Consider the following 24,660-nt stretch of genomic DNA (forward strand, 5'->3'; position numbering starts at 1 on the left):
TTTAGGAGGTGAGAGTGTAGTGTTAGACAAACGAGTTAAAAAAAGAAAATGATGTTACCAAAGGCATTGAAAAAGAAGAAATCCTTGCCAGGGGCAGTGGGGGTGGGTGAAGAGCTGCCATTAATAGATGGGTTCAAGTGTGTAAGAGCTCTGGTCACTTGCTACCAGGTCAGTCTGTGAACTGACTAGAGGACAGAGGCATGGAGACAGCTCTGCCCATCTTGAGCTCTAAAGTGCATTTCGATGAGAATCGTGTCTGAGGAAGTGATTGTTTCACGTAGAAATGATTAAACCATGATGATCACTTGAATCAGCCAAACTCTAAGGGAAATCCAGTCCCAGTAAATTTTTGCATTGTGGTTAACAGGTGAGCCTTTTAAGAGATTGTGTTTGAGATTTAAAGTTTTCAAAGCAGCAGTTTTGAACTCATTGGAATGAAGTATTCTTGACATTCTGGTGTCACTCTGTTTTTCTGCTTGTCGTTCTTATTTTCCAGGTAGTGTTGAGTCATATGGCTCTTGTAAATGATCTTTTTCTCTCTCCACAGGAGGATTGTGAAGCAGAAAATGTGTGGGAGATGGGAGGCTTAGGAATCTTGACCTCTGTCCCTATAACACCCAGGGTAGTTTGCTTTCTCTGTGCCAGTAGTGGGCATGTAGAGGTAAGACCTGCTTCTTGGTACCCCAGACAGTATGAGAGATTATTTTGCTGTGATGAAAGAAATCATTATATTCTGTTTCGTTGGTTTATAGCAGGCACTATACCCTGTTTAAACCAGCAATTGAAATGTTTTTGTTTTTTAGAAATTTCAGGAAGGAGTCTGCTTTTTGTTAGAGAAGCAGTTATTGAGTGTGAAAAGTTTCAACAGTTTCATTTCTTATAATAGAGTTCTGATTTTTCTTCTAGGTATCCAAACAAATGATAAATGCTTTTCTAGAAAAAGAATTGCTGTTGGTAATCGTTTTATAGTTTTGAATAGCAAAACTACCTTGTCTATAAAGAGCTCTCAGCAATTAATAAGAAAAAGGAATAACACCCAGTTTTTAAAAATAGTCTAAAGACAGGAATATATAATTCACAAAATGAGAAGTGAAAACATGGTGTGCGGGGAATGTCACACTTTGCTATTACCATACACTGTAGATTAAAACACGATAAAAAGAATCAAGTGTAAGTGGAGACTTCCTGTTTCTGAAAATCTAGTTAGAATCTTTCTGAGAAGATTGTTTGGAAATATGTATTTATCTTTAAAATGGGTATACCCTCTAACCCAGCACTTGCACTGCAGGCATTTATTTATCTTGAGGATATAATTAGGTAACCCGGCAAATATGTATAGGTATGTATATATGTGTTTCTATATGTATCCATATTTGTCTGTACATATGATAAACGGAAGGGTTTATTTCAGTATTTATGATAATGAAAAACTGGAGGCAACTCCAGAAGTTATCAGTAAGGGGCTGCTACCTTGGTTAAAATAATTATAAGACATGTATATAATGGCAAATATGAAGTCCTTAAGATAATATAGGTTCATATTGACATGGAAAGATATCCATGACACATCACTGAGTTAAAAGAGCAGGTCACAGAATAGTATGTAAAGCACAACCCCATTTTGGTTTGGAAAAATGTTTTTGAAATATATACATAGGAAAAATTCTGAATGATTTACACCAAAATCTTAAGCATGTAGTCAGATTATTGGTGACTTTAGTTCTTTTCTTTATTTTTTTGAGTGTTTTCGCAGTGAGTATTTGCCACCTGTACAATAAAGGAGAAAAAGATAGCACAGTTGTAAATAGGAAAGAGTAATATTTTCATTCATGTAGTTGTCAATTCCTGAATACCTCCTTAGCTTATTATCTCAAATATATTCTGAGGTCATAAAACCCAAAGCCAAGTTGTAATCCAGATGTTAAACAATCACTAGCTAAGAGATTCAGTCCTGCCCACTTGGTATTTTAAACTACGCATTAGCAATATTACAAATTATTGCCTGCTATTCATTCTTTGGGCTTCCCTGGTGGCTCAGATGGTCAGGAATCTGCCTGTAATACAGGAGACCTGGGTTCGATCCCCTGGGTTGGGAATATCTCCTGGAGAAGGGCATGGCAACTCACTCTAGTATTCTTGCCTGGAGAATCCACATGGACAGAGGAGCCTGGCAGGCTCTAGTGCATGAGACTGCAAAGAGTCCGACATGACTGAGTGACAAAGCACAGTACAGCACATTCATTCTTTGCTTCCCCGTGGCTCAGTGGTAAAGAATCTGACCGCCAGTGCAAGAGATGCAGGTTTAATCCCTGTTCCGGGAAGATCCCCTGGAGAAGGAAGTGGCAACCTGCCTCCAGTATTCTTATTTGGAAAACCCTATGGACAGAGGATCCTGGCAGGCTACAGTCCGTGGGGTCACAAAAGAGTCAGACACAACTCAGCGACTGAATAACATCAATTCATTCTTTAAGGAAATATTTTCTTAGTGCCTGTTACAACAATATATTGTTCTAAGTGCTGAGGTTGCTTTAGATAGCACTGAAACTAAGACTGTTCAGCCTGAAAGTGCCAGGCATCTACTGTAGCTCTTTTCCTGCTTAATCTAAGGCTTTACATATGCATACATGCTCCCCACAGGAATAACTTACTTTTGTAACACCAGTACTTCAGCTTCTGTGTTAAAACAGGTTGCTTTTTTTCCCAGAGTATAATTGCTCCAGTTTAAATTGTATAGCTGTGCATAGCAGTCCCACAGGATTCCTAAAAACTGAATTAGCAAATGAACAGCCCACTGCCCACACTGCACTCCTAAAGCACAACCAGTGATTGGTGAACTCTCCCACCATTGAAACCTTTTCTATTGATATGATTTCGGATTTACAGAAAAGCTGCAAGAGTGGTACAAAGAATTTCCATATACCCTCTACCTGGATTCTCCAAACATTAATATTTTTAGTTTACCTTATCCTTTTCTCTTTGTATATGTATTTTACAGAATAAGAAATAAAATATGTATGTTTTACATGTAGACATTTTTTCTTAAATTTGAGAGCAAGTTGCAGACATATGCCCTTTTGAAAACCTCTAAATATTACACGGTGTATTTCCAAGGACATCCTCTTATATAATCACAGAATAATTATCAAAATCAAGAAATTAACATTGGCATATTACAGTTATCTAAGTAGACTTTATAGTTTTGACCCACTAATTCTTTTATGGCAAAAGAAAATTATGAGTCACCCTCATTTGAATTTTTGAAAATCCCTGTTTCAGAATGAGAATAACATGTTTCTAAAATAAGCGATGGGAAGGACAAACCAGAACTTACAGTTGTTTAGAAGGTTGTAGAAAACCTTTAAAACCCTCCCTATTTCCCCGTACCACAGGCTTTTACATTGCCTTAGTGCTTTATTGATAACTTCTTTTATGATACTTAGCACATTCTATTAAATTTTTAGATTATGTATCTATTTAATTATTTTATTTTATTTAAGAATATTTATTTATTTAGCTGCACCGGGTGTTAGTTACAGCATGCAGGATTTTTTAGTTGTGGCATGTGAATGAACTCTTAGTTGCAGTATGTGGGATCTAGTTCCCTGACCAAGGATGGAACCTGGGCCCCCTGCCTTGCAAGTGCAGAGTCTTAGCCACTGGACCGCCGGGGAAGTCCCCACTTAGTTATTCTATAATTTTATTATTACTGCTTTAGTCCTCTGAAACTCCTGCAGTTCCCAGTATTCTGCTTTTGTTTTAACATAATCACGGCTTAGTGAACATATTGAATAAAAAGTATATACTACTGGACTTCTAAAGGTCAAAATAAGCAGGTAGGATTTGGTTGATATTTCTGCATGGTATTAAATGACCTCTGTGCTCCTGTCTTACCCTAGTTTGTGTATTGCCAAGTCTGTTGTGAGCCCTTCCACAAGTTCTGTTTGGAGGAGAACGAGCGCCCTCTGGAGGACCAGCTGGAAAACTGGTGTTGTCGCCGCTGCAAGTTCTGCCATGTTTGTGGGAGGCAGCATCAGGCTACAAAGGTACAAAGCTCGGTGAGGGCGTCACGTAGCGCATTACTCTCTATCTTCATTTCTGCCTTTTAATTTAGAATTTTGTATCTATATTTTTTCTCTGTTGGCTTAGTCTGGTTTGACTATTTAACCCAGTGTAATCAGTTGCCATCAATACAGCAGAAAATGTGGTATTGGATAAAATCCTCAAACCTGCTTCATCAAAATGTTTATCACTGAGTACCTTTGGCAGGAAATGAATCCCTATGCCTTGAGAGTAATTTATGAGGAAGTTTAAACTGTTAGAGTGATATGCTAGATTTACCTGAGAAGGATGAAATGGGGTACTAAGTGGCAGGTGGTCACTGGAGGTGAGATGACATCCACTGTTTTGCTCTCTTATTTTCCTACAGCAGCTGCTGGAGTGTAACAAGTGCCGAAACAGCTATCACCCTGAGTGCCTGGGACCAAATTACCCCACCAAACCCACAAAGAAAAAGAAGGTCTGGGTGAGTACGCACAGTGTGGACTCTTAAGGATCGTCCTGGGGCTGGGCTGTGGGGCTTGCACCAGTTGTAAGAGGAATATCCTGCTTGAGGGAAGAGGAGCCGTTCCAGTCGGGAAGCCAGCTCTGGAAACGGATTTCTTTAAGATCTTCTTAAATAAGAAGAGGTATTAAAAATAAGAAGTTCGAATTGACTTTCCATCTCTTCCAGATCTGTACCAAGTGTGTTCGCTGCAAGAGCTGTGGATCCACGACTCCCGGCAAAGGGTGGGATGCACAGTGGTCTCACGATTTCTCACTGTGCCATGATTGTGCCAAACTTTTTGCTAAAGGTAACTCAGAAAAGCTAGCTTTGTCAACTTTTAGAGGTTGTTCTTAGTGTTTGGGAGGTGAAGTGGACACTGCAGTGGAAGGACCATTCTTGTCAAGGATGCCATTTAGACACATTTCCTGAGTTCCTGGTCTTGCTCTTTTCTTTACACACGGAATTGTAGCAACTAGAAAGGTTTTCTTATCTTTCAGGGTGTGAATTAAGGAGATTTTTTTTTTTGACAGGAAAGTTGGATTTATTGGTGGGCATGAGTAAGGATGGGACACCACCAAGGCTGTCATGCATGTGAGACTCGCCATTTATCCAAGGGGCCACAATTAGGGATATATTTGATTTCCCCCCCCACCCCACCCCACAGCCATCTGGGATAAGCTGCTTTTGAGGAAGAAGAGCCGTTCAGTAGAGAAACAGAAAAACATTTGAAACCATGCTTTCAAATTCATCCCTGTAACACTTAATAAGTCCCTGCTTCTTAGAGATGTGGCTCTTCTGGCAGCCAGGGAACTTGAACTTGGCCCTGCAGAGGGCCTCAATCACAGGTTCCTTGTTCTGCAGCTTGGTGCAGATGGACATTATAATTGGCCAATGTGGACCCTGGGCACTGTGCCTTGGGGCTCTCCAGAGGCTCCTGATACAGTTGTCTGGAGCATGGATTGGGAACATGCCAGTCATGAAGGTCCACTGGAAAGGGCTGTCTCTAAGATCCTTTAGGGCAACCTGTATGGGTAACAGACTGCCTACACTACCAAGGAGGCTGCTGTGTGCAACCATTGCACCCTGGGCCCCCATGGGGAGAAGAGCACAGTCTGCTTAATTGGCTGCAAAGGGGACTGTTTATAGTAGCTCACCACAAAGAAATGCTCTAAAGCATTACTTCCCAAAGTGAGGTAAATGTACATTTGATTGTTTCAGAAGTGATTGTAGGTGATACTGAGTCCAGGATTTTAACAGTTGTGTTAGAAAAAGATTATAGCCAATACATTAAACTGACTTAGGATAATAATGATATAAAGTTCACTATTGAAGTTACTTAAATTAAGCAAATCAACATTGTATGTTAAGTAAAAAATAATAGGTGATACACAGATTAACTGATGAAGATTGTATACTTTTCCGAATTTTAGGAAGCACTGCTCTAAACTCTAATGTAAAAGCACGAGGAATAAGGGAGAAGTATAAATTGTGTCTTTTACTCCCATTACCTTCTGCTCTTTTTTAAAAAATTTAAACATTTCTTTGGAATGTTTAAGAGAGAAAGTTCTGTCTTCCATTCTTTTTCTGTTCTGTTATCTATAAAAGCTACCTTGTGACCTTTAAAAATGGGTCTAAAGAAGAGAACTAGTGGAATATTCTGTGAGCTCAGAATAATCCTGATGCTTTACACACGTGTGAACATTTCATGGTAGATGCAGGCTGGCATTTGTAAGTAGTTTCAGAAGCAGACTGTGGTGGCTTACATTTTAGATCAGATTGGCCATATGTTAGTCAAGGGCGTTAGAGGCATTGGTGTGTGAACCAAAGCCCTGCTGAAAACTTTGCTTTGCTTTCAGGAAACTTCTGCCCTCTCTGTGATAAGTGTTATGATGATGATGACTATGAGAGTAAGATGATGCAATGTGGGAAATGTGATCGATGGGTCCATTCCAAATGTGAGAATCTTTCAGGTACAGAAGGTTGGAGTCTTTTTATTACCATTTCCTTCTTTCTTGGTACACTGCGCTAGTAGCCCCAAAGTACTATAGACATAACATTACAGTAGTGGTCTTAACTTGAAGTCTTTTATTTTTTGGTCTCTAAAACAAGATCATTATATTACATTGTGCTCATTTACCTTGAACACGTTCTTTAAAATACTTAAACGTTGTCCTTTGTGGATACCATAACCTGTTGGCTCTCCAATAGCTGAATCCTGAGTTAGTGGTAATACTGTCCCTTTGGAGATCAGTATGTATGAGTTCTTAGGGGGTGTGAGAGACTTAATAACGTTTCTAACATATAGCCCGATGTTAAGTTCAGTGGAATAACTTCCTCTTTTCCCTCTCTTCCACTCTGAGAGCACCTTGTCACTGTAGGTTTTTGTCTCCCCAGATGAGATGTATGAGATTCTGTCTAATCTGCCAGAGAGTGTGGCCTACACATGTGTGAACTGCACAGAGCGGCACCCTGCGGAGTGGCGACTGGCCCTTGAGAAAGAGCTCCAGATCTCGCTGAAGCAAGTACTGACAGCCTTGTTGAACTCTCGGACCACCAGCCACCTGCTGCGCTACCGACAGGTAGGCCCAGGTGTCGTTCTGTATCCTGAGAACTTGTTCTTTGGTCTTTCTTACCTCATCGTGGAATGTGTTGGTTTTTGTGCCTGTGTGCTTCTTAATTTGTTTTCGTTTGCTTCATTCTTCATTTAGATTTGTAGAGTTCCTTGTTTTGGCCTTAGGCCAGTAAGAAAAACTTCAGCACCAAGAGTGAAATGCTTCTCTGGGGTAAAAGGAAGAAAGGGGCCACATCTCTTTCAGAAGTCTTGCTGTTGTAATACGAAATCTGAACTTTGTATTCTGAAGGCTATGGGGAGTCAATGAAGGACTTCACTCAAAAGAGTAACCTGATGAGAATTACTTTTTCAGTTCAGTTCAGTTCAATTAAGTTGCTCAGCCATGACTGACTCTCTGTGACACCATACACTGCAGCATGCCAGGCCTCCTCGTCCATCACCAACTCCCGGAATTCACTCAAACTCATGTCCGTTGAGTCGGTGATGGCCATCCAACCATCTCATCCTCTATCACCCCTTTCTCCTGCCTTCAATCTTGCCCAGCATCAGGGTCTTTTCAGATGAGTCAGTTCTTTGCATGAGGTGGCCGAAGTATTGGAGTTTCCAGCTTCAGCATCAGTCCTTCCAATGAATATTCAGGACTGATTTCCTTTGGGATGGACTGGTTGGATCTCCTTGCAGTCCAAGGGACTCTCAAGAGTCTTCTCCAACACCACAGTTCAAAAGCATCATTTCTTCAGCGCTCAGCTTTCTTTATAGTCCAACTCTCACATCCATACATAACTACTGGAAAAACCATAGCTTTGACTAGATGGACCTTTGTTGGCAAAGTAATGTCTCTGCTTTTTAATATGCTGTCTAGGTTGCTTTTTAGGGGAGAAAAAAAAAAACCTGTAACAATGACTTCAGTGAGACGGAAGATTGGTGAGGACTGAGCCTAGAGGTGGGAGCCATGGTTGGAAGGCAAGATATAGTGCTTTAGGTTAGAGGGAGCAGGGTGGTGGCCTGATCTACGAGGGTGGTAGTGGGGCCAGAGGCCCTGGACAGTTCCAGGTCTCCTCAGGACACAATTTGAAAATCAGTACGTTTTGTCCATTCAAGTCATGAATTATACATAAATTTGTCATTGGGAACACAGGTATAACGTTGGAAGAACCACATAGCTAACTTTAACTCAGAGCTAAGCCGCTGCTCTCTCTTTCTTAAAAATAATTTTATGTATTTATTTATTGTTGGCTCTGCTAGGTCTTTACTGCTTCATGGGCTTTTTGTAGCAGACAGGGGCTGCTCACTAGTTGCGATGCACAGGCCTCTCATTGAATTGGCTTCTCTTATGGTGACGCACGGGCTCTGCCTCTAAGCGGGCAGGTTTCGGTAGCTGCAGCACGTGGGCTCAGTAGTCGTGGCTTTCCATTCTAGAACGCAGGCTCAGTAGTTGCGCATAGGCTTAGTTGCTGCATGGCGTGTAGGATCTTCCCAGTCCATGGATTGAACCCGTGTCTCCTGCATTGGCAGGTGGATGCTTTACCACCAAGCCACCAGGGAAATCCTGCTTTATCTTTTAATAAAGTCTATTTTTTAAATAGGAAGTTAGTTGCTGTCTTACTCAAAAGGAATTAGACGGTTTCTGTTTCTTCATACTAGGTTGGGAGTTACCAAGCAAAGCCCCTGAGTTAGCCTAGCCAAGCTATTAGATAGCTGGCTCATTTTAACTTTCCTTTTCTATTGTTTGAGAAATCTCTGATTACTTTCAAGTTCTTTGGGTTTTTATAATATGCATCATCCAGTTGGTGTTCAGCTGCTAAATCGTGTCTGACTCTTTGCCACCCCATGGACTGCAGCATACCTGGCTTCTCTGTCCTTCACTGTCTCCTGGAGTTTGCTCAAGTTCATGTCCATTGAGTCAGTGGATGCTATCTAACCATCTTGCCCTCTGCCACCTCCTTCTCCTTTGGCCTTCAATCTCCCAGAGTCAGGGTCTTTTCCGATGAGTCAACTTTTCATATCAGGTGGCCAAAGTATTCAAGCTTCAGCATCAGTCCTTCAATGAATATTCAGGGTTGATTCCTTTAGGATTGACTGGTTTGATCTCCTTGCTGTCTGAGGGACTTTGAAGAGTCTTACCCAGCATCACAAGTCAAAAGCATCAGTTCTTCGGTGCTCACCCTTCTTTGTGGTTCACCTCTCAGATCCGTACATGAATACTGGAAAAACCATAGCTTTGACTATACGGACCTTTGTCAGCAAAGTATGTCTTTGCTTTCCCAGTCTCTATTCATTTTTAAAATAGAATTTCCATGGGTATACCTCATTTTCAGTGTTAGATAAAATAAACGTATTTCCTGACAACAGGCTGCCAAACCTCCGGACTTAAATCCTGAGACAGAGGAGAGTATACCTTCCCGTAGCTCCCCAGAAGGACCTGATCCACCAGTGCTCACTGAGGTCAGCAAACAGGAAGATCAACAGCCTTTAGATCTGGAAGGAGTCAAGAGGAAAATGGACCAAGGGAACTACACATCTGTGGTATGTCTATACAGCAAACTACCCAAATTTCCAGTGCCAGTTTAGCTTCCTTGAGTCTTTCTAGAGGTGAGGCTGGATGTTAGCACTAAAAGACAATTTATTAGCATTAAAAAATAAAAATACCTGTGTTTTTTAGTTCTGTGTTTTGGAAGATGGGTTATGATAGAGAGGGTATTGTCTTTTTATTTGACTTTCATCTGAGTTCTTTTGAAGTTATTTTTATATTAAAACTGTTTATGCAGAAATGCTAATGTGGAGGTAACGGGTTTGCCTCTTGTGAGATACACCTGAATAATGTGTCTTTTTACATTGGATGTTTATTTGAAGATAGAAGTCTTTTAATTTTATGGTTTAAAGAATGTGTAGGAAATGATCGTCTGTTGTCTCATATCCATCATTCATTTGTTTATTCATTTCAGTCTAAGTGAAAAATCATGGCCCAGTGTGGATAACTTACCATTATACAGCTAACTTATTTGCATTCTTGCCTTATTAGTCTGGCATCTCCTGATTGCTGCAAGTTAACTATGAACTAAATCCCAGAGGCCTCCACTAAAGAGAAATGATACCATATTAAATTAGGGTGTCCGTTTTCTGTTGGATCTCTTTGCTGGATGAGTTAGGAGGGAAAAGGAAGTGATTCTGAGAGCACACTATTCTGTGAATAGTTAATACTTTGTTTTTGTATACAGTTGGAGTTCAGCGACGATATCGTGAAGATCATTCAAGCAGCCATTAATTCAGATGGAGGGCAGCCAGAGATTAAAAAAGCCAACAGCATGGTCAAGTCCTTCTTTATTCGGGTGAATGATGTTAATAGTTCATGTCTTTGATACTTAATCTGTGAATTGTTACCCCAGGAACAGAACAGACTTGTTCTTTTCTGTGTTTTGCTTTGCCATGTGTATAAATTATTTTGGTTTAATTAGTTCCTCTGATTGTTTGGGAGGAGATTGGTGAGGTCCCAGAGAGGATGGACTTTATCTTGGTGTGGCCTGAAATCATCCTTATATCAACAGAGAAGCTGGTGTGAAGTTGTTAGTTTTTATGTGCTTTCCAAATGAATGGTCACATGCTTACATTTTGTTTTATTTCTCTGTTAGCAAATGGAACGTGTTTTTCCATGGTTCAGTGTCAAAAAGTCCAGATTTTGGGAGCCAAATAAAGTATCAAGCAAGTGAGTAAATTCAGTTATTACTTTTTTCCTCCTCATCAGAAATCTGAGTTTTCTTAAATTTTTATATTGAGGTTTTATTTTAGACTCAGTTTTATTATTGAAGATTAAAAAGCAATGCCTTTTTATTGCTGGTTTAGAGACAACATTTACTGTTTATTGTAATCTGTTGCCCTTTTATTCTTTATGTACTTGTTATATTTTAGGGAACTTGTGGCATATGTACAGTACATGTTCTATATATTTATATATATCCTAGTGATTGGGCTAATTGTAACGACGTTCTATTTTATTTACTTCGAATTATGCTCTCAACAGTTTCTGATTCTCCATATTTAACCTTAAACTTTTATTTATTCCAGTAAATCCTTTTGATTTTCAGGGTTATCATTTGTTTCTAGAAGTTTAACCAAGAGTCACAATACATCAGGATTTTATTTTTAAAAATAATAAAGTCCTGTGTAGGCAGTTTTCAAATTCTATGATTTGTTCTTATGTACTGCACAGGCTCAAGACCTGATGATATCAAGAATTTAACTGTTTTGTTCAGTTTTGGGTATCTGTAGGAGTTCAATAAATACTTGTTGAATCGATTGTTTCCAGCAGTGGGATGTTACCAAACGCAGTGCTTCCACCTTCACTTGACCATAATTATGCTCAGTGGCAGGAGCGAGAGGAAAACAGCCACACTGAGCAGCCTCCTTTAATGAAGAAAATCATTCCAGCTCCCAAACCTAAAGGGCCTGGAGAACCAGACTCACCAACTCCTCTGCATCCTCCTACACCACCAATTTTGAGTAAGACACCAAATGAAGACATGTTACCCATTTCTAAGTGCAAATGGTTGACTTTGTGAATCTAAATTTAATGTAATTCCATACTGGAAAACTTTCAGGTGATCTTTAAATGTAATGAAATCATTTTTGTTTCACTTGGAATGTTACCAAACAATTGATATAAGTATCAATTTCTGTTACAATGTATTCATTGTATTCGTTTCTGTTGCAATGTAACAGAAAGCAGATAGTAAGATAGCATTACTTTGAAAGTGTTTTATAGGCTATAGACTATGTAAGCTATATTGTTTTCTTTTTTACTGGTAATCAGACATGGTGTTAACAGTTTTAACTGGATGTCTTTTGGGTTCCAAGGTACTGATAGGAGTCGAGAAGATAGTCCGGAACTGAACCCACCCCCAGGCATAGAAGATAATAGACAGTGTGCATTGTGTTTGACGTATGGTGACGACAGTGCTAATGTAAGTACCTCGGTGCACGGAGTTGTGCTTAACAGACTAACCTATGATGAACTATTTCTGTCTAAACTTGGTGACCAGTTTAGACTTTTTATTTAATGAATAAAATGAATATTTGTCACTTAGTCTGTGGTACTTGGGATTTTTTTCTATAGCTGATTTAGTTGATTTAAAAGATGACTTACCTTATATTAATATGCTGATTTCTCATAAATGTCTATAGGCAGTTTCTCAAAAAAGACTTTTATGAGAGTCAATAAAATAGAAGTTGCACATTAAATAGCTGTGTCTAATGTAGTTAGCAGTGTGGCTAAGATTCCTAGTTCTGACAGATTGCCTGGATTCACTTCTGTGCTTGGCCGCCTACTTGTTGACCTTGGCAAGGAGCTTAACCTCTGACCCTCAGTTTCATTTTTTAAATAAGGATAGTAATTCTTACCTCAGAATGGTTATGAAGATTAAAGGAAATAATGTATGTAAAGCGTTTTGTAGTGCCTGCCTGGCACATAGTAAGCTTATAATTTTTTTAAAAAACATTTTTAATGCAAGCTGAGAGAACTGGCTTTGAAAAATGGTTTTTAAAGTCAGTGAGCACTTCTATAAACTTAACACATTGCTTATTTTTTAATTGTTTATGTTTATAAATATTTCCAGTCTATGGAAAAGGTAAAGAGTTGAAAAGTGAAAAGAAAGAAACTTCTAATTGTGATTTTTGTTTGCACCCCTGAGTTAAAAAATTTGAATTGATTTACTGAAGTTATCCTGACTCAGGTAAAGCCAATACCAAGGAAAACCCTATTTGATGTTACATTCTTTAAAGAAAAAAGGATATCTCTTTGTTTCACAGGATGCTGGTCGTTTGCTTTACATTGGCCAAAACGAATGGACACATGTAAATTGTGCTTTGTGGTCAGCAGAAGTGTTTGAAGATGATGATGGATCACTAAAGAATGTGCATATGGCTGTGATCAGGGGCAAGCAGCTGGTAAGAACTTGTGGGTGAATGTCATGGAAAAGACTCCCTTTCAGTTTCCAGATGTTCTTTCTGAGGCTCAGTGCTGCCTTGCTGATGTTTCTTTTGGTTCCTTCAGAATGGTTTAGCCAGCAGCAAATATTGGTGTGCATTGTAGGCAGATTGCTATTCTGACCCTTGGAGGATGGGTGCAAAAGAAATAGGAAATAGTCTTATCTGGTTAGAGAGATAATTCAGATGCTCAGGAAAGGTATCCATTTAAGTGGTTTAGACAAAATGACCTCAAAGGTTCCAGTTGAATCAGCACTCTGAGGCTCCTTAGGATAAACCCATAAAGTACATATACAAAGAAGGGCTGTAGAAAATGATTAGTAGCAGCTGAGAGTAATCAGAAAAGGCCATGAAGGAGTAGAATTTTTAAAGCTGTGTTTTGAAGGAGGGGAGAAAATGAAGGATTATCAGAAAGCAACAAAAATAGCACATGCATAAGAAACGTAAGTGAAATATGTGGAGAGCACAGAGCAAAAGTCTTCCCTGGAGAGGAGCCCAGTTTGTGATTGTGACAGAATGAAGTGGCAACATACAGCCTGGCTGAAGAAAATCTTTGCATCATATAAATTCAGCAATTAAGCCTACTAATTAACAACCACTATGTTTCTGACTAGTATAATCGTTCTAGAACTAAGTTCTTTTGGATATAATAGCTTTCTTCCAAGATGATTTTTTTAACAATGATGTTCAAAGTTTCGTTTTCTCAGAATCAGTTGTGCATCTTAGGAAAACCTGTTTTGATCCAAGTTCTAAAGTAAATCATCATATTTAAATTTAATCATTCTAGGCCCCATGGGCTGTGGGAAAGAAAGGATTTGTGGAGGAGTCTTTATGGCTCATACCACTTCTCTGTAATTCAGCAGATTACAATAACAATGAACTGTGGGAAACCCAAAATGGGGTGACTCTGTAGAGAAGATGGAGAATGGCTAAAACATCTGAAAGTCTGACTCAGACTCTGTTCTTTTTGGGTTGTTAGAGATGTGAATTCTGCCAAAAGCCAGGAGCCACTGTGGGTTGCTGCCTCACATCCTGCACCAGCAACTATCACTTCATGTGTTCCCGAGCCAAGAACTGTGTGTTTCTGGATGATAAAAAAGTGTATTGTCAGCGACATCGGGATTTGATCAAAGGCGAGGTGAGCTTTAGTTGCTTTCTGAATTATCTGGGAAAAGAGGCTGAAGATATTAATAGCAAGGTGGTGAGCTGTATTACACCTTCCTACTAGGTGCTCCTAGAATCACCTCCTCTTGGGACAATTATCAAAGGCCCTGCTAGGAAAACAGAAGAGTGATTTAGAGATACGCCTTGTCTTTCCTGCTGAGTCAGTATCCCGAGAATAGTAAGGGAGAGCCTAACAGCTGCCCTGGCCTTTCATTTAAGGTGGTTCCTGAGAATGGATTTGAAGTTTTTAGAAGAGTTTTTGTGGACTTTGAAGGAATCAGCTTGAGAAGGAAGTTTCTCAATGGATTAGAACCGGAAAATATCCACATGATGATTGGTAGGACATGGGCCTTGGTTGCTGGGGAGGCTGGCTGTATCACTGAGGTACCTAAGTCTTCAGTTACAAAGTGGGCCTTCTCACAGTCACCTCTGATCAGTTCTTCTTTCCTTACTCAGGCTCCATGACAATTGACTGCTTAGGGATTCTGAATGATCTCTCTGACTGTGAGGATAAGCTCTTTCCTATTGGATATCAGTAAGTAACTCTGTGGAGAGAAGACAGCAGCCCTACCACATGAACACCCTGAGGCAGTGAGTGGGTCATTTGATGTAGAGCCATACTTGTTAGCAGCTTTCAAGTCATTGCTTTTTTTTTTGTTTTGCAACATCTCGTAGATTGAGGCTCAGGTATCGTTTTATGTCAGCTAGATCCGATTGTAGAAGGAAAGAATTGTTGACATAATTTCAGAATCATTTCCAAATAAAACCTAAAAAACACCAGGTCAGTCTTTTTTAAGAATCCACTAAATTCCATTCACTTAAGTTCATAAGTCCAGTTTGTTGTCAGGCATCAAACATCTTATGCCTCTGTCCTCCTTTTACATTTTACATTTTATCGGTCCTTCTGAAACTATAAACCCCCACAATAACGATCAGATTCTCCAGTAAGAATTTATAATCTCCCATAGGCAGCAAATTGTTTAAACTTCTAGCAAACTGGCATTATAAATTTAAAATTCCTTTCTCTCTCTTCTGCTTTGGAGTCTCATTTTTTCTATATATATGCCAGTTTATTCTGCATTTCAGTTCTGGCAACACTGTCTCCTCCACATCTAGCTGACAGCCCTTTGTGTAAAGCACTAGGGTCCACCAGCATCTAGCTGATTTAAAGCAGTTACATTTCTCTTGTGTTATGGGACTTTTTTTGCAAAGGAAACATATCAGGTGTGATCTTTCCTCACTTTGTATACATTGTGGGCCAGTTATCCCTTCCTAAAGGCCCATAACTATGTCTTGTAATAGTTAGTGGGTTTTTTTCTTGGCATTTTAGGATATTTTACTAATTTTTCCCCTGCTTACAACACAATAAAAGATTTGATGCTGTTTTCAAGGGGCCAGGAAAAAAATCAAGAACTTAAAAAAACTCAGAAAACCCTAACTAGGGGATTCTCTAATAAGAATCCATGAAAGAAAGCTAAATTCTGTAACTCAAGGAGGCCAGGGAACCTTGGCTGAGAAGAGGTTTTGACAGACTCAGTATCTGCTTCTGTCCTCTCACTGACGGTGATCGGCCCCATCTGCGTGCAGGTGTTCTCGGGTGTACTGGAGCACCACGGATGCCCGCAAGCGCTGTGTGTACACGTGCAAGATCGTTGAATGCCGTCCTCCAGTGGTAGAGCCAGATATCAACAGCACTGTTGAACATGATGAAAACAGGACCATCGCTCACAGTCCACCATCTTTTGCAGGTTACTCTTTAAAAAATGTTTTATTGGAATGTAATTGCTTTATAATATTGTATTAGTTTCTGCCATACATGAAAGTGAAATCAGTTATAGGTATACATATATCCCCCATCTTTTTTTAGATTTCCTTCCTATTTAGATCACCACAGAGCATTAAGTAGAGTTCCTGTGCTATACAGTAGGTTTTTATTAGTTATCTCTTTTATATATAGTAGTATATATATGTCAATCCCAATTTCCCAGTTCATCCCATGCTCTTCCCCCTTTGGTTTCTTCTCTACCTCTGTGTCTCTATTTCTGCTTTGCAAATAAATTTATTTGTACCATTTTTCTAGATTCCACATATAAGTGATACAGTATTTGTTTTTCTCTTTCTGACTTACTTCACTTTGTATGAGGGTCTCTAGGTCTATCCACGTCTCTGTAAGTGGTAATGTTTCATCCCATTTTAATGGCTGAGTAATGTCCCATTGTATATAAGTACTATATCTTCTTTATCCGTTCTTCTGTTGGTGGATACTTAGGTGGCTTCCGTATCCTGAGTATTGTAAATAGTGCTTTAATGAACACTGGTGCATGTATCTTTTTGAATTATGGTTTTTATCAGGTATATGCCCAGGAGTGGGATTGCTAGGTCATATGATAGTTCTGTTTTTTTGTTTCTTTGAGGAACCTCCGTACTGTTCTCCATCACGGCTGTACCAATTTATATTCCTACCAACAGTGTAGGAATGTTCCCTTTTCTCCATATCCTCTCCAGCATTTATTGTTTGTAGATTTTTTGATGATGGCTCTTATGACCAGTGTGAGGTGATATCTCATTGTAGTTTTGATTTGAATTTCTCTGATGGTTAGTGATGTTGAGCATCTTTTCATGTGTGTGTTTGCCATCTGTATGTCTTCTTTGGAGAAATGCCTGTTGAGGTCTTCTGCCCATTTTTTCATTGTTTGTTTGTTTTGATACTGAGCAGCATGAACTGTTTGTGTATTTTGGAGATTAATGCTTTGCTTCATTTGGAAATATTTTCTCCCATTCTGAGGATTGTCTTTTCATTTTGTTTGCAAAAAAGTTGGGAGTTGAATTTGATTTGGAGGAATACTGTGATTGAAGGGTAGGGAAAAGGCATTGCTTTGTAAGGTGGCATTTGTTTCTGTTTTGGTATTTATTTGATACCTGGATTTTTCTTGGCTCATTTGTTTGATTTTTTTTTTTTTTTAATTAGCGTGACCCTGCGCCCCTCAGCACCAGAGGCGCGGGCGCGGGCGGATGCCGGGAGACCTGCTCGGCAGCCGCCGCCGCACCTGCTTCGTCGTCAGGCCACCGACAGCGAACCTGTTGCGCAGCCTGTCACCTATATTTTTTAATTAAACTTTTTTAGTAAGAGTTTTTATTTCTTGCCACAGAAATTTCACCCAAGGAAAGTCAAAACACAGCAGAAATTGTAAGTCCTCCATCACCAGATCGACCTCCTCATTCCCAAACCTCTGGTTCCTGTTTCTATCACGTCATCTCAAAGGTCCCTAGGATTCGAACACCCAGCTATTCTCCAACGCAGAGATCTCCTGGCTGTCGACCACTGCCTTCTGCAGGTAAAGGACTTCACTGACCTACTCAACCCAACAAGGTCAGCTCAAGATTAGTCTGTAATTCTTTCAGGCAACTTTATCTTAATGACGTTTGCCAATTGAAAATGTTGATTTTCTGTTACCTGTTAACATACATAGCCAAGTCATTGAAACCAGAGACTACAACACATTTATCCTATCTGTAATAGATTTTGTTACTTTTTCTCTTTCATTTAGGAAGCCCTACCCCAACCACTCATGAAATAGTCACAGTGGGTGACCCTTTACTCTCCTCTGGACTTCGAAGCATTGGCTCCAGGCGTCACAGTACTTCTTCCTTGTCACCCCAGCGGTCTAAGCTCCGGATAATGTCTCCGATGAGAACTGGGAGCACTTACTCCAGGAATAGTGTCTCTGTCTCCACCACAGGGGCCACTGCAGATCTGGAGTCAAGTGCCAAAGCGGTCGATCATGTCTTAGGGCCACTGAATTCTAATGCTAATTTAGGGCAGAACACTCCCACCTCTTCAAATTTGCAAAGGACAGCGGTTACTGTGGGCGCTAAAACCAGTCACTTGGATGGGTCTTCATCTTTAGAAATGAAGCATTCCAATGCTTCAGACTTGACATCCAAGAGCTCCTCTTTGAAGGGAGAGAAGACCAAAATGCCGAGTTCCAAGAACTCAGAGGGATCGGCCCATAATGTTGGTTACCCTGGCATTCCAAAACTGGCCCCACAGGTTCATAATGCAACAGCTGGAGAATTAAATGTTAATAAAATGGGCACTTTTGCTGACCTTTCTTCAGTGCCATTTTCTTCTAAAGAGGGCCTCCCCTTCCCACCACTCCATTTGAGAGGGCAGAGAAACGAGCGAGACCAACAGACAAATGGCAACCAGTCAGCAAACCCCAATCCCGATGAAGATGCTGAAGTCAAAACCTTGAAGCTGTCTGGAGTGAGCAGCAGATCATCCATTATCAATGAACATGTGGGAGCCAGCTCCAGAGATAGGAGACAGAAAGGGAAAAAATCTTGTAAAGAAACTTTCAAAGAAAAGCATTCCAGTAAACCTTTCTTGGAACCTGGTCAGGTGGCAACCGGTGAGGAAGGACATCTAAAGCCAGAGTTTGTTGATGAAGTGTTGACTCCTGATTTCTTGGGGCAACGATCATGTAATAATGTTTCTTCTGAGAAGACTGGGGACAAAGTCCATCCTATTCCAGGAGTCCCCAAAGCTCCATCCATGCAAGTGGAAGGGTCTGCAAAGGAATTACAGACGCCCCGGAAACGCACAGTTAAAGTAACACTGACACCTCTAAAAATGGAGAGTGAGGGTCAGTCCAAGAACACCCTGAAAGAAAGTAGTCCCGTTTCCCCTTTGCAGATAGAGTCTGTGTCTCCAACAGAACCGGTTTCCGCCTCAGAAAGCCCAGGAGATGGTCCTGCGGCCCAACCAAGCCCCAATAATACCTCATCCCAGGATTCTCAAAGTAACAACTATCAGAATCTTCCAGTACAGGACAGAAACCTGATGCTTCCAGATGGCCCCAAACCTCAGGAAGATGGCTCTTTCAAGAGGAGATACCCCCGTCGCAGTGCCCGGGCACGCTCTAACATGTTCTTTGGGCTCACCCCACTCTATGGAGTAAGGTCCTATGGCGAAGAAGACATTCCATTTTACAGCAGCTCAACTGGGAAGAAGCGAGGCAAGAGGTCCGCTGAAGGACAGGTAGACGGGGCGGACGACCTGAGTACTTCAGACGAAGACGACTTATACTATTACAACTTCTCTAGGACAGTGATTTCTTCAGGTGGAGAGGAACGGCTGACACCACATAATTTATTTCGGGAGGAAGAACAGTGTGATCTTCCAAAAATCTCACAGTTGGATGGCATTGACGATGGGACAGAGAGCGATACCAGCGTCACAGCCACGACTCGGAAGAGCAGCCAGATTCCAAAAAGAAACAGTAAAGAAAACGGAACAGAGAACTTGAAGATGGATCGGCCTGAAGATGCTGGGGAAAAGGAACATGTCATTAAGAGCTCAGTTGGCCACAAGAATGAGCCAAAGATGGATAACTGCCACTCCGTGAGCAGAGTGAAAGCACAGGGACAGGATTCCTTGGAGGCTCAGCTCAGCTCGTTGGAGTCAAGCCGCAGGGTCCACACAAGCACCCCTTCAGATAAAAACTTACTGGACACCTATAACACTGAGCTCCTGAAGTCAGATTCTGATAACAACAACAGTGACGACTGTGGGAACATCCTGCCCTCGGATATTATGGACTTTGTCCTGAAGAATACTCCGTCCATGCAGGCTTTGGGTGAGAGCCCAGAGTCCTCTTCGTCAGAACTCCTCAACCTTGGTGAAGGCTTGGGTCTTGACAGCAATCGTGAAAAAGACATGGGTCTTTTTGAAGTGTTTTCCCAGCAGTTGCCGACGACGGAGCCTGTGGACAGTAGTGTCTCTTCCTCCGTCTCAGCGGAGGAACAGTTTGAGTTGCCCTTAGAGCTGCCATCAGATCTCTCCGTCCTGACCACCCGGAGTCCCACGGTCCCTAGCCAGAACTCCAGTAGGCTAGCCGTGATCTCAGACTCAGGAGAGAAGAGAGTAACCATCACAGAAAAAGCTTCCTCTGAAGGCGACTCCTCCCTGCTGAGTCCAGGAGTAGATCCCAGTCCCGAGGGCCACATGACTCCCGACCACTTTATCCAGGGTCACATGGATGCAGACCACATCTCCAGCCCTCCCTGTGGTTCCGTGGAGCAAGGTCATGGCAACAATCAGGACTTAACTAGAAACAGCAGCACCCCTGGCCTTCAGGTACCCGTTTCCCCTACTGTTCCCATCCAGAATCAGAAATACGCGCCCAACTCCACTGACAGCCCTGGCCCGTCTCAGATTTCCAATGCCGCTGTCCAGACCACTCCGCCCCACCTGAAGCCAGCCACCGAGAAACTCATTGTTGTTAACCAGAACATGCAGCCACTCTACGTCCTCCAAACCCTTCCAAATGGAGTGACCCAGAAAATCCAGCTGACCTCATCTGTAAGTTCAGCACCCAGTGTGATGGAGACAAACACATCCGTGTTGGGCCCCATGGGGAGTGGTCTCACCCTCACCACAGGACTCAACCCAAACCTGCCAGCCTCTCAGTCTTTGTTCCCTCCTGCTGCCAAAGGCTTGCTCCCCATGCCTCATCACCAGCACTTACATTCCTTCCCTGCCGCTACTCAGAGTAGCTTCCCCCCCAACATCAGCAGTCCTTCAGGCCTACTCATCGGGGTCCAGCCTTCTCCAGACCCCCAGCTTTTGGTTTCAGAAGCCAGCCAGAGGACAGACCTCAGTACCACGGTAGCCACTCCATCCTCTGGACTCAAGAAAAGACCCATATCTCGCCTGCAGACCCGAAAGAATAAGAAACTTGCCCCCTCTAGTACTCCTTCCAACATTGCCCCTTCGGACGTGGTTTCCAACATGACACTGATTAACTTCACTCCCTCCCAACTTCCAAATCATCCCAATCTCTTAGACTTGGGGTCACTGAATACTTCATCTCACCGAACTGTCCCCAACATCATAAAAAGGTCTAAATCTGGCATTATGTATTTTGAACAGGCACCCCTGTTACCGCAGAGTGTGGGGGGGACCGCTACCCCGGCGGCAGGCACTGCCACCATAAGCCAGGATACCAGCCACCTCACGACAGGGCCCGTGTCTGGCCTGGCCTCCGGTTCCTCCGTCCTGAATGTTGTATCCATGCAAACTACCACCGCCCCCACAAGTAGCGCATCTGTTCCAGGACATGTCGCATTAACCAACCCTAGGTTGCTGGGTACCCCGGATATCGGCTCCATAAGCAATCTTCTAATCAAAGCCAGCCAGCAGAGCCTGGGGATTCAAGACCAGCCTGTGGCTTTACCGCCAAGTTCAGGAATGTTTCCACCACTGGGGACGTCACAGACTCCCTCCACGGGCGCGATGACAGCTGCACCCAGCATCTGTGTGCTCCCCTCTACCCAGACTGCGGGTGTCACAGCTGCTTCGCCTTCTGGGGAAGCGGAAGAACACTATCAGCTTCACCATGTGAACCAGCTCCTCGCCAGCAAAACCGGGGTTCTCTCTTCCCAACGGGATCTTGATTCTGCTCCAGGGTCCCAGGGATCCAGCTTTACCCAGACCATAGATGCTCCTAATCCCATGGGCCTGGAGCAGAACAAGGCTTTACCCTCAGCTATGCAAGCCAGCTCAGCCTCTCCAGGGGGTTCCCCATCCTCCGGACAGCGGTCAGCGAGTCCCTCAGTGCCGGGGCCCACGAAACCCAAACCAAAAATCAAACGGATTCAGCTGCCTTTGGACAAAGGGAGTGGCAAGAAGCACAAAGTTTCCCACTTGCGGACCAGTTCTTCTGAAGCACACATTCCAGACCAAGAAGCCAACACGACACCCCAGACCTCAGTCACAGGGTGAGAGATGCGGACCTCGGCTCCGTGGGGTCGAGGGGTTTCATGCTTTGGCTTAGAGGCTGTTGAAGTGGTCTTCTGGGAGGGACACGCCTCTGCCCAAGTTGCATTATTCAGGTTTTCTGGGCTTTGATTTTTTTTTCTCTTTCTCACAGTGGTAGTTTATAGAGTGATATTTAGTTCCATTCGTGGCAGTTTGTCCCGTGAACAGAACCACATCTTTAATCACTCTCTGCTCTGATTTAGAACAGTGCTGCTGTTGGCTCATGTTTCTTTTTGCTGAGGCTCAGTTAGGAGACTAAGCGATGATTATTCCTGTCTGGAGGGCAAAACCACCTGTTGGAGATCCTCCTGGTGTCCTTTTCTGAAACACTATCATTAAAATATATGTAAAGTACACAAGTGAATTTTTTCCCAGGTATGCACCCACAAGGCTGCCATTTCGCTCATAATATAAAATAGTCCTAGTGTTCCAGAAGGCCCTGGTGCCCTCCCTTCAATCAGTGCCTCCTCACTGGCTGGTTAGACATGCTGGCCTGTATCACCACAGGTCAGTTTTCCCAGCCCATACATTTTATGTGATCCTGTTAGAGTCATTTCTTTAGACTGACCTCCATGTTAGGTACATATTTACTCTTGTTTTTCCTGAAAAGATCCAAACGATTCTGTTCCAGGACTCCAGGAGCAGAGGCTGAGCAGCAGGATACAGCTAGTGTGGAACAGTCACCACAGAAGGAGTGTGGGCAGCCTGCAGCGTGAGTACAAAACTTAGTTCCTTAAGATGAAACCCTCAGCTCCGTCCACCTCATTTTAGAATACAGTCCTTCCTGATTTGTATTGATTTTTTTTTTAATGGAATTAGTACATGCTTGTAAAAAAAAAACAATTACTTAAATAGTAGATAAAGATTCCACATTCATCCTGCTTACCCTCTTCCCAGTTTATTGCCTAGAGGTAATCATTGCTTGTAGTTTGTTTTCATTCATGCCAACATTTCTGTGCATATTGATTTACAGGGTGTATGTATGAATATGTATATACCTTTTTTACATAAAATGAATAATGCTGTACGTACCATTCGCTACTTATTTGCTTCGCCTATTGTATTGTGTATATATTTCTGTGCCACTTCATTTAATGACTGCCTCCAGGTCCACTGTGTAGACGCTACAGTAATTTAACTAGTCTCCTGTTGATCTCCATCTGGATTGTTTGCACAATTTATTTAATTTTAAAAAGTGAAAATTGCTGTGGATTACTGGCTCATGCAGCCTGCTTTTGTTTTTAATTAAACCAGCTAGCTCACTTAAGCAACTCCAGAACTGCTTCTAACAAGTGTCTTTTTTCTTTTTTTCTGACACTTAAGGGTATGAGAAGAATTTCAAGAACACAATCTACAATTCCAAAAGCAGAAACTTAATGTCAGTGTTTGGGGAAGGATCTCTCTAAAGATAGTTGGCATTGTGTATCATGCAGTAGTGTGGTGGTGTGGCCATTCGGCAGGTTGTACACAGAGCATCCTGTGGTTCACGTCTGGTGTAACTGACAGCCGAATGGCAGGTTGTGGATGTGGACAGTTTTTATCTTTGAATTGAAGAACTCGCTGCCGTTGCATCTCCTGTTTGGTTTTCTTTTCATGTAGGCAAGTGGCTGCTCTTCCTGAGATTCAGACAACACAGAATCCAGCACATGAACAAGAAAATTCAGGTATGTGGGCGGGTAACATGTTAGAATCAAAATTTCAAAGCCAGAAGCACTATAAGAATCACCTTGGGACTTCACCGGTAGTTAAGACTCCGTGCTCTCAATGCAGGGGGCCCTGGTTCAATCGGTATCTAGTCAGGGAACTAAGACCTCACAGGCCACAACTAAAGATCCTGCACGTCACAATCAAGACCCCACACAGCCAAATAAATAACTAAATGTTAAAAAAAAAAAAAATCTCCTTCTCCACCTACTGATCTTCTAGATTAAAGGAAAAAGAAGTCAAAACTTTAAAAAACTTAGTGATTGACCAAAGGACAGCAGACTAAGACCTGTACTATAAATACTCGACTGCTCTGTGATAACAGCAGTGTGGCTTAAATAGTCACAAGGAGCTGCCTTCATCCTTTAGTTGTCACTAGTGAAAACCGAGAACCATTCTTATTATATAATATAGCCAGACTTAGGTTATGACACCAGATACATCTCCATAGCACTTCCATCTGTCCTAATGCATTTCATTCATAAACAAGTAGTCACTTCAAGACTAGAGAGCTCTGGATATAAGTCTTTGCTCTTTTCCATTGAGGGGATTCCTGGAAGAAAACCAGGTAGAGAAAATGCTTAGGCATAAGGTTTGGGCAGTAGTCACATTCTGCTTATTTGCTGATTCCTGGAGGGGATTACGTCTCTGTGTCAGTGGGCAGTATGAGGGGTAGCGGCTGAGTGCAGACTCTGGAGCCATATAGGTTGAAATCCCAGCTTTACCACATTACCTGTACGAACTTGGATTCCGTGACCTCTCTCCATCTCAGTTTTCTCACCTTTAAAATTAAGATAATAATGACACTTGCCTCACTGGATTGTTCTGAGGTTTATCTAAGTTAATACAGAAAATTCCTGGAAGCATGCCTCATAC

General features: G+C 41.9%; 1 protein-coding gene and 1 non-coding gene across 4 annotated transcripts in view; one reads left to right on the forward strand and one right to left on the reverse strand.

Annotated features, from left to right (window-relative positions):
• The window catches only part of KMT2A (lysine methyltransferase 2A), a 73,559-nt gene that overhangs the window by 38,908 nt on the left and 9,991 nt on the right, over window positions 1–24,660 (forward strand). For 2 of the 3 annotated variants that reach the window (XM_068988702.1, XM_068988705.1), the window contains 20 exons: window positions 548–661; window positions 3,897–4,043; window positions 4,427–4,522; window positions 4,730–4,850; window positions 6,400–6,513; window positions 6,938–7,122; window positions 9,468–9,641; window positions 10,334–10,444; window positions 10,745–10,818; window positions 11,419–11,612; window positions 11,967–12,073; window positions 12,918–13,055; window positions 14,074–14,232; window positions 14,478–14,595; window positions 14,715–14,793; window positions 15,846–16,006; window positions 17,408–17,593; window positions 17,807–22,040; window positions 22,712–22,792; window positions 23,680–23,744. In XM_068988702.1, the coding sequence (XP_068844803.1) occupies window positions 548–661; window positions 3,897–4,043; window positions 4,427–4,522; window positions 4,730–4,850; window positions 6,400–6,513; window positions 6,938–7,122; window positions 9,468–9,641; window positions 10,334–10,444; window positions 10,745–10,818; window positions 11,419–11,612; window positions 11,967–12,073; window positions 12,918–13,055; window positions 14,074–14,232; window positions 14,478–14,595; window positions 14,715–14,793; window positions 15,846–16,006; window positions 17,408–17,593; window positions 17,807–22,040; window positions 22,712–22,792; window positions 23,680–23,744 (6,658 nt within the window). Of the gene's footprint in view, window positions 1–547; window positions 662–3,896; window positions 4,044–4,426; window positions 4,523–4,729; window positions 4,851–6,399; window positions 6,523–6,937; window positions 7,123–9,467; window positions 9,642–10,333; window positions 10,445–10,744; window positions 10,819–11,418; window positions 11,613–11,966; window positions 12,074–12,917; window positions 13,056–14,073; window positions 14,233–14,477; window positions 14,596–14,714; window positions 14,794–15,845; window positions 16,007–17,407; window positions 17,594–17,806; window positions 22,041–22,711; window positions 22,793–23,679; window positions 23,745–24,660 lie in introns of all 3 variants that reach the window. The other variant, XM_068988703.1, reaches the window with a different exon arrangement.
• Window positions 5,539–5,673, reverse strand: LOC138093343 (small nucleolar RNA SNORA70). Its single transcript, XR_011146072.1, has one exon. It is a non-coding gene; the product is annotated as a small nucleolar RNA SNORA70 (small nucleolar RNA).

Source organism: Capricornis sumatraensis, chromosome 16, assembly GCF_032405125.1.
Source record: "Capricornis sumatraensis isolate serow.1 chromosome 16, serow.2, whole genome shotgun sequence".
Classification (NCBI taxonomy): Eukaryota; Metazoa; Chordata; class Mammalia; order Artiodactyla; family Bovidae; genus Capricornis; species Capricornis sumatraensis.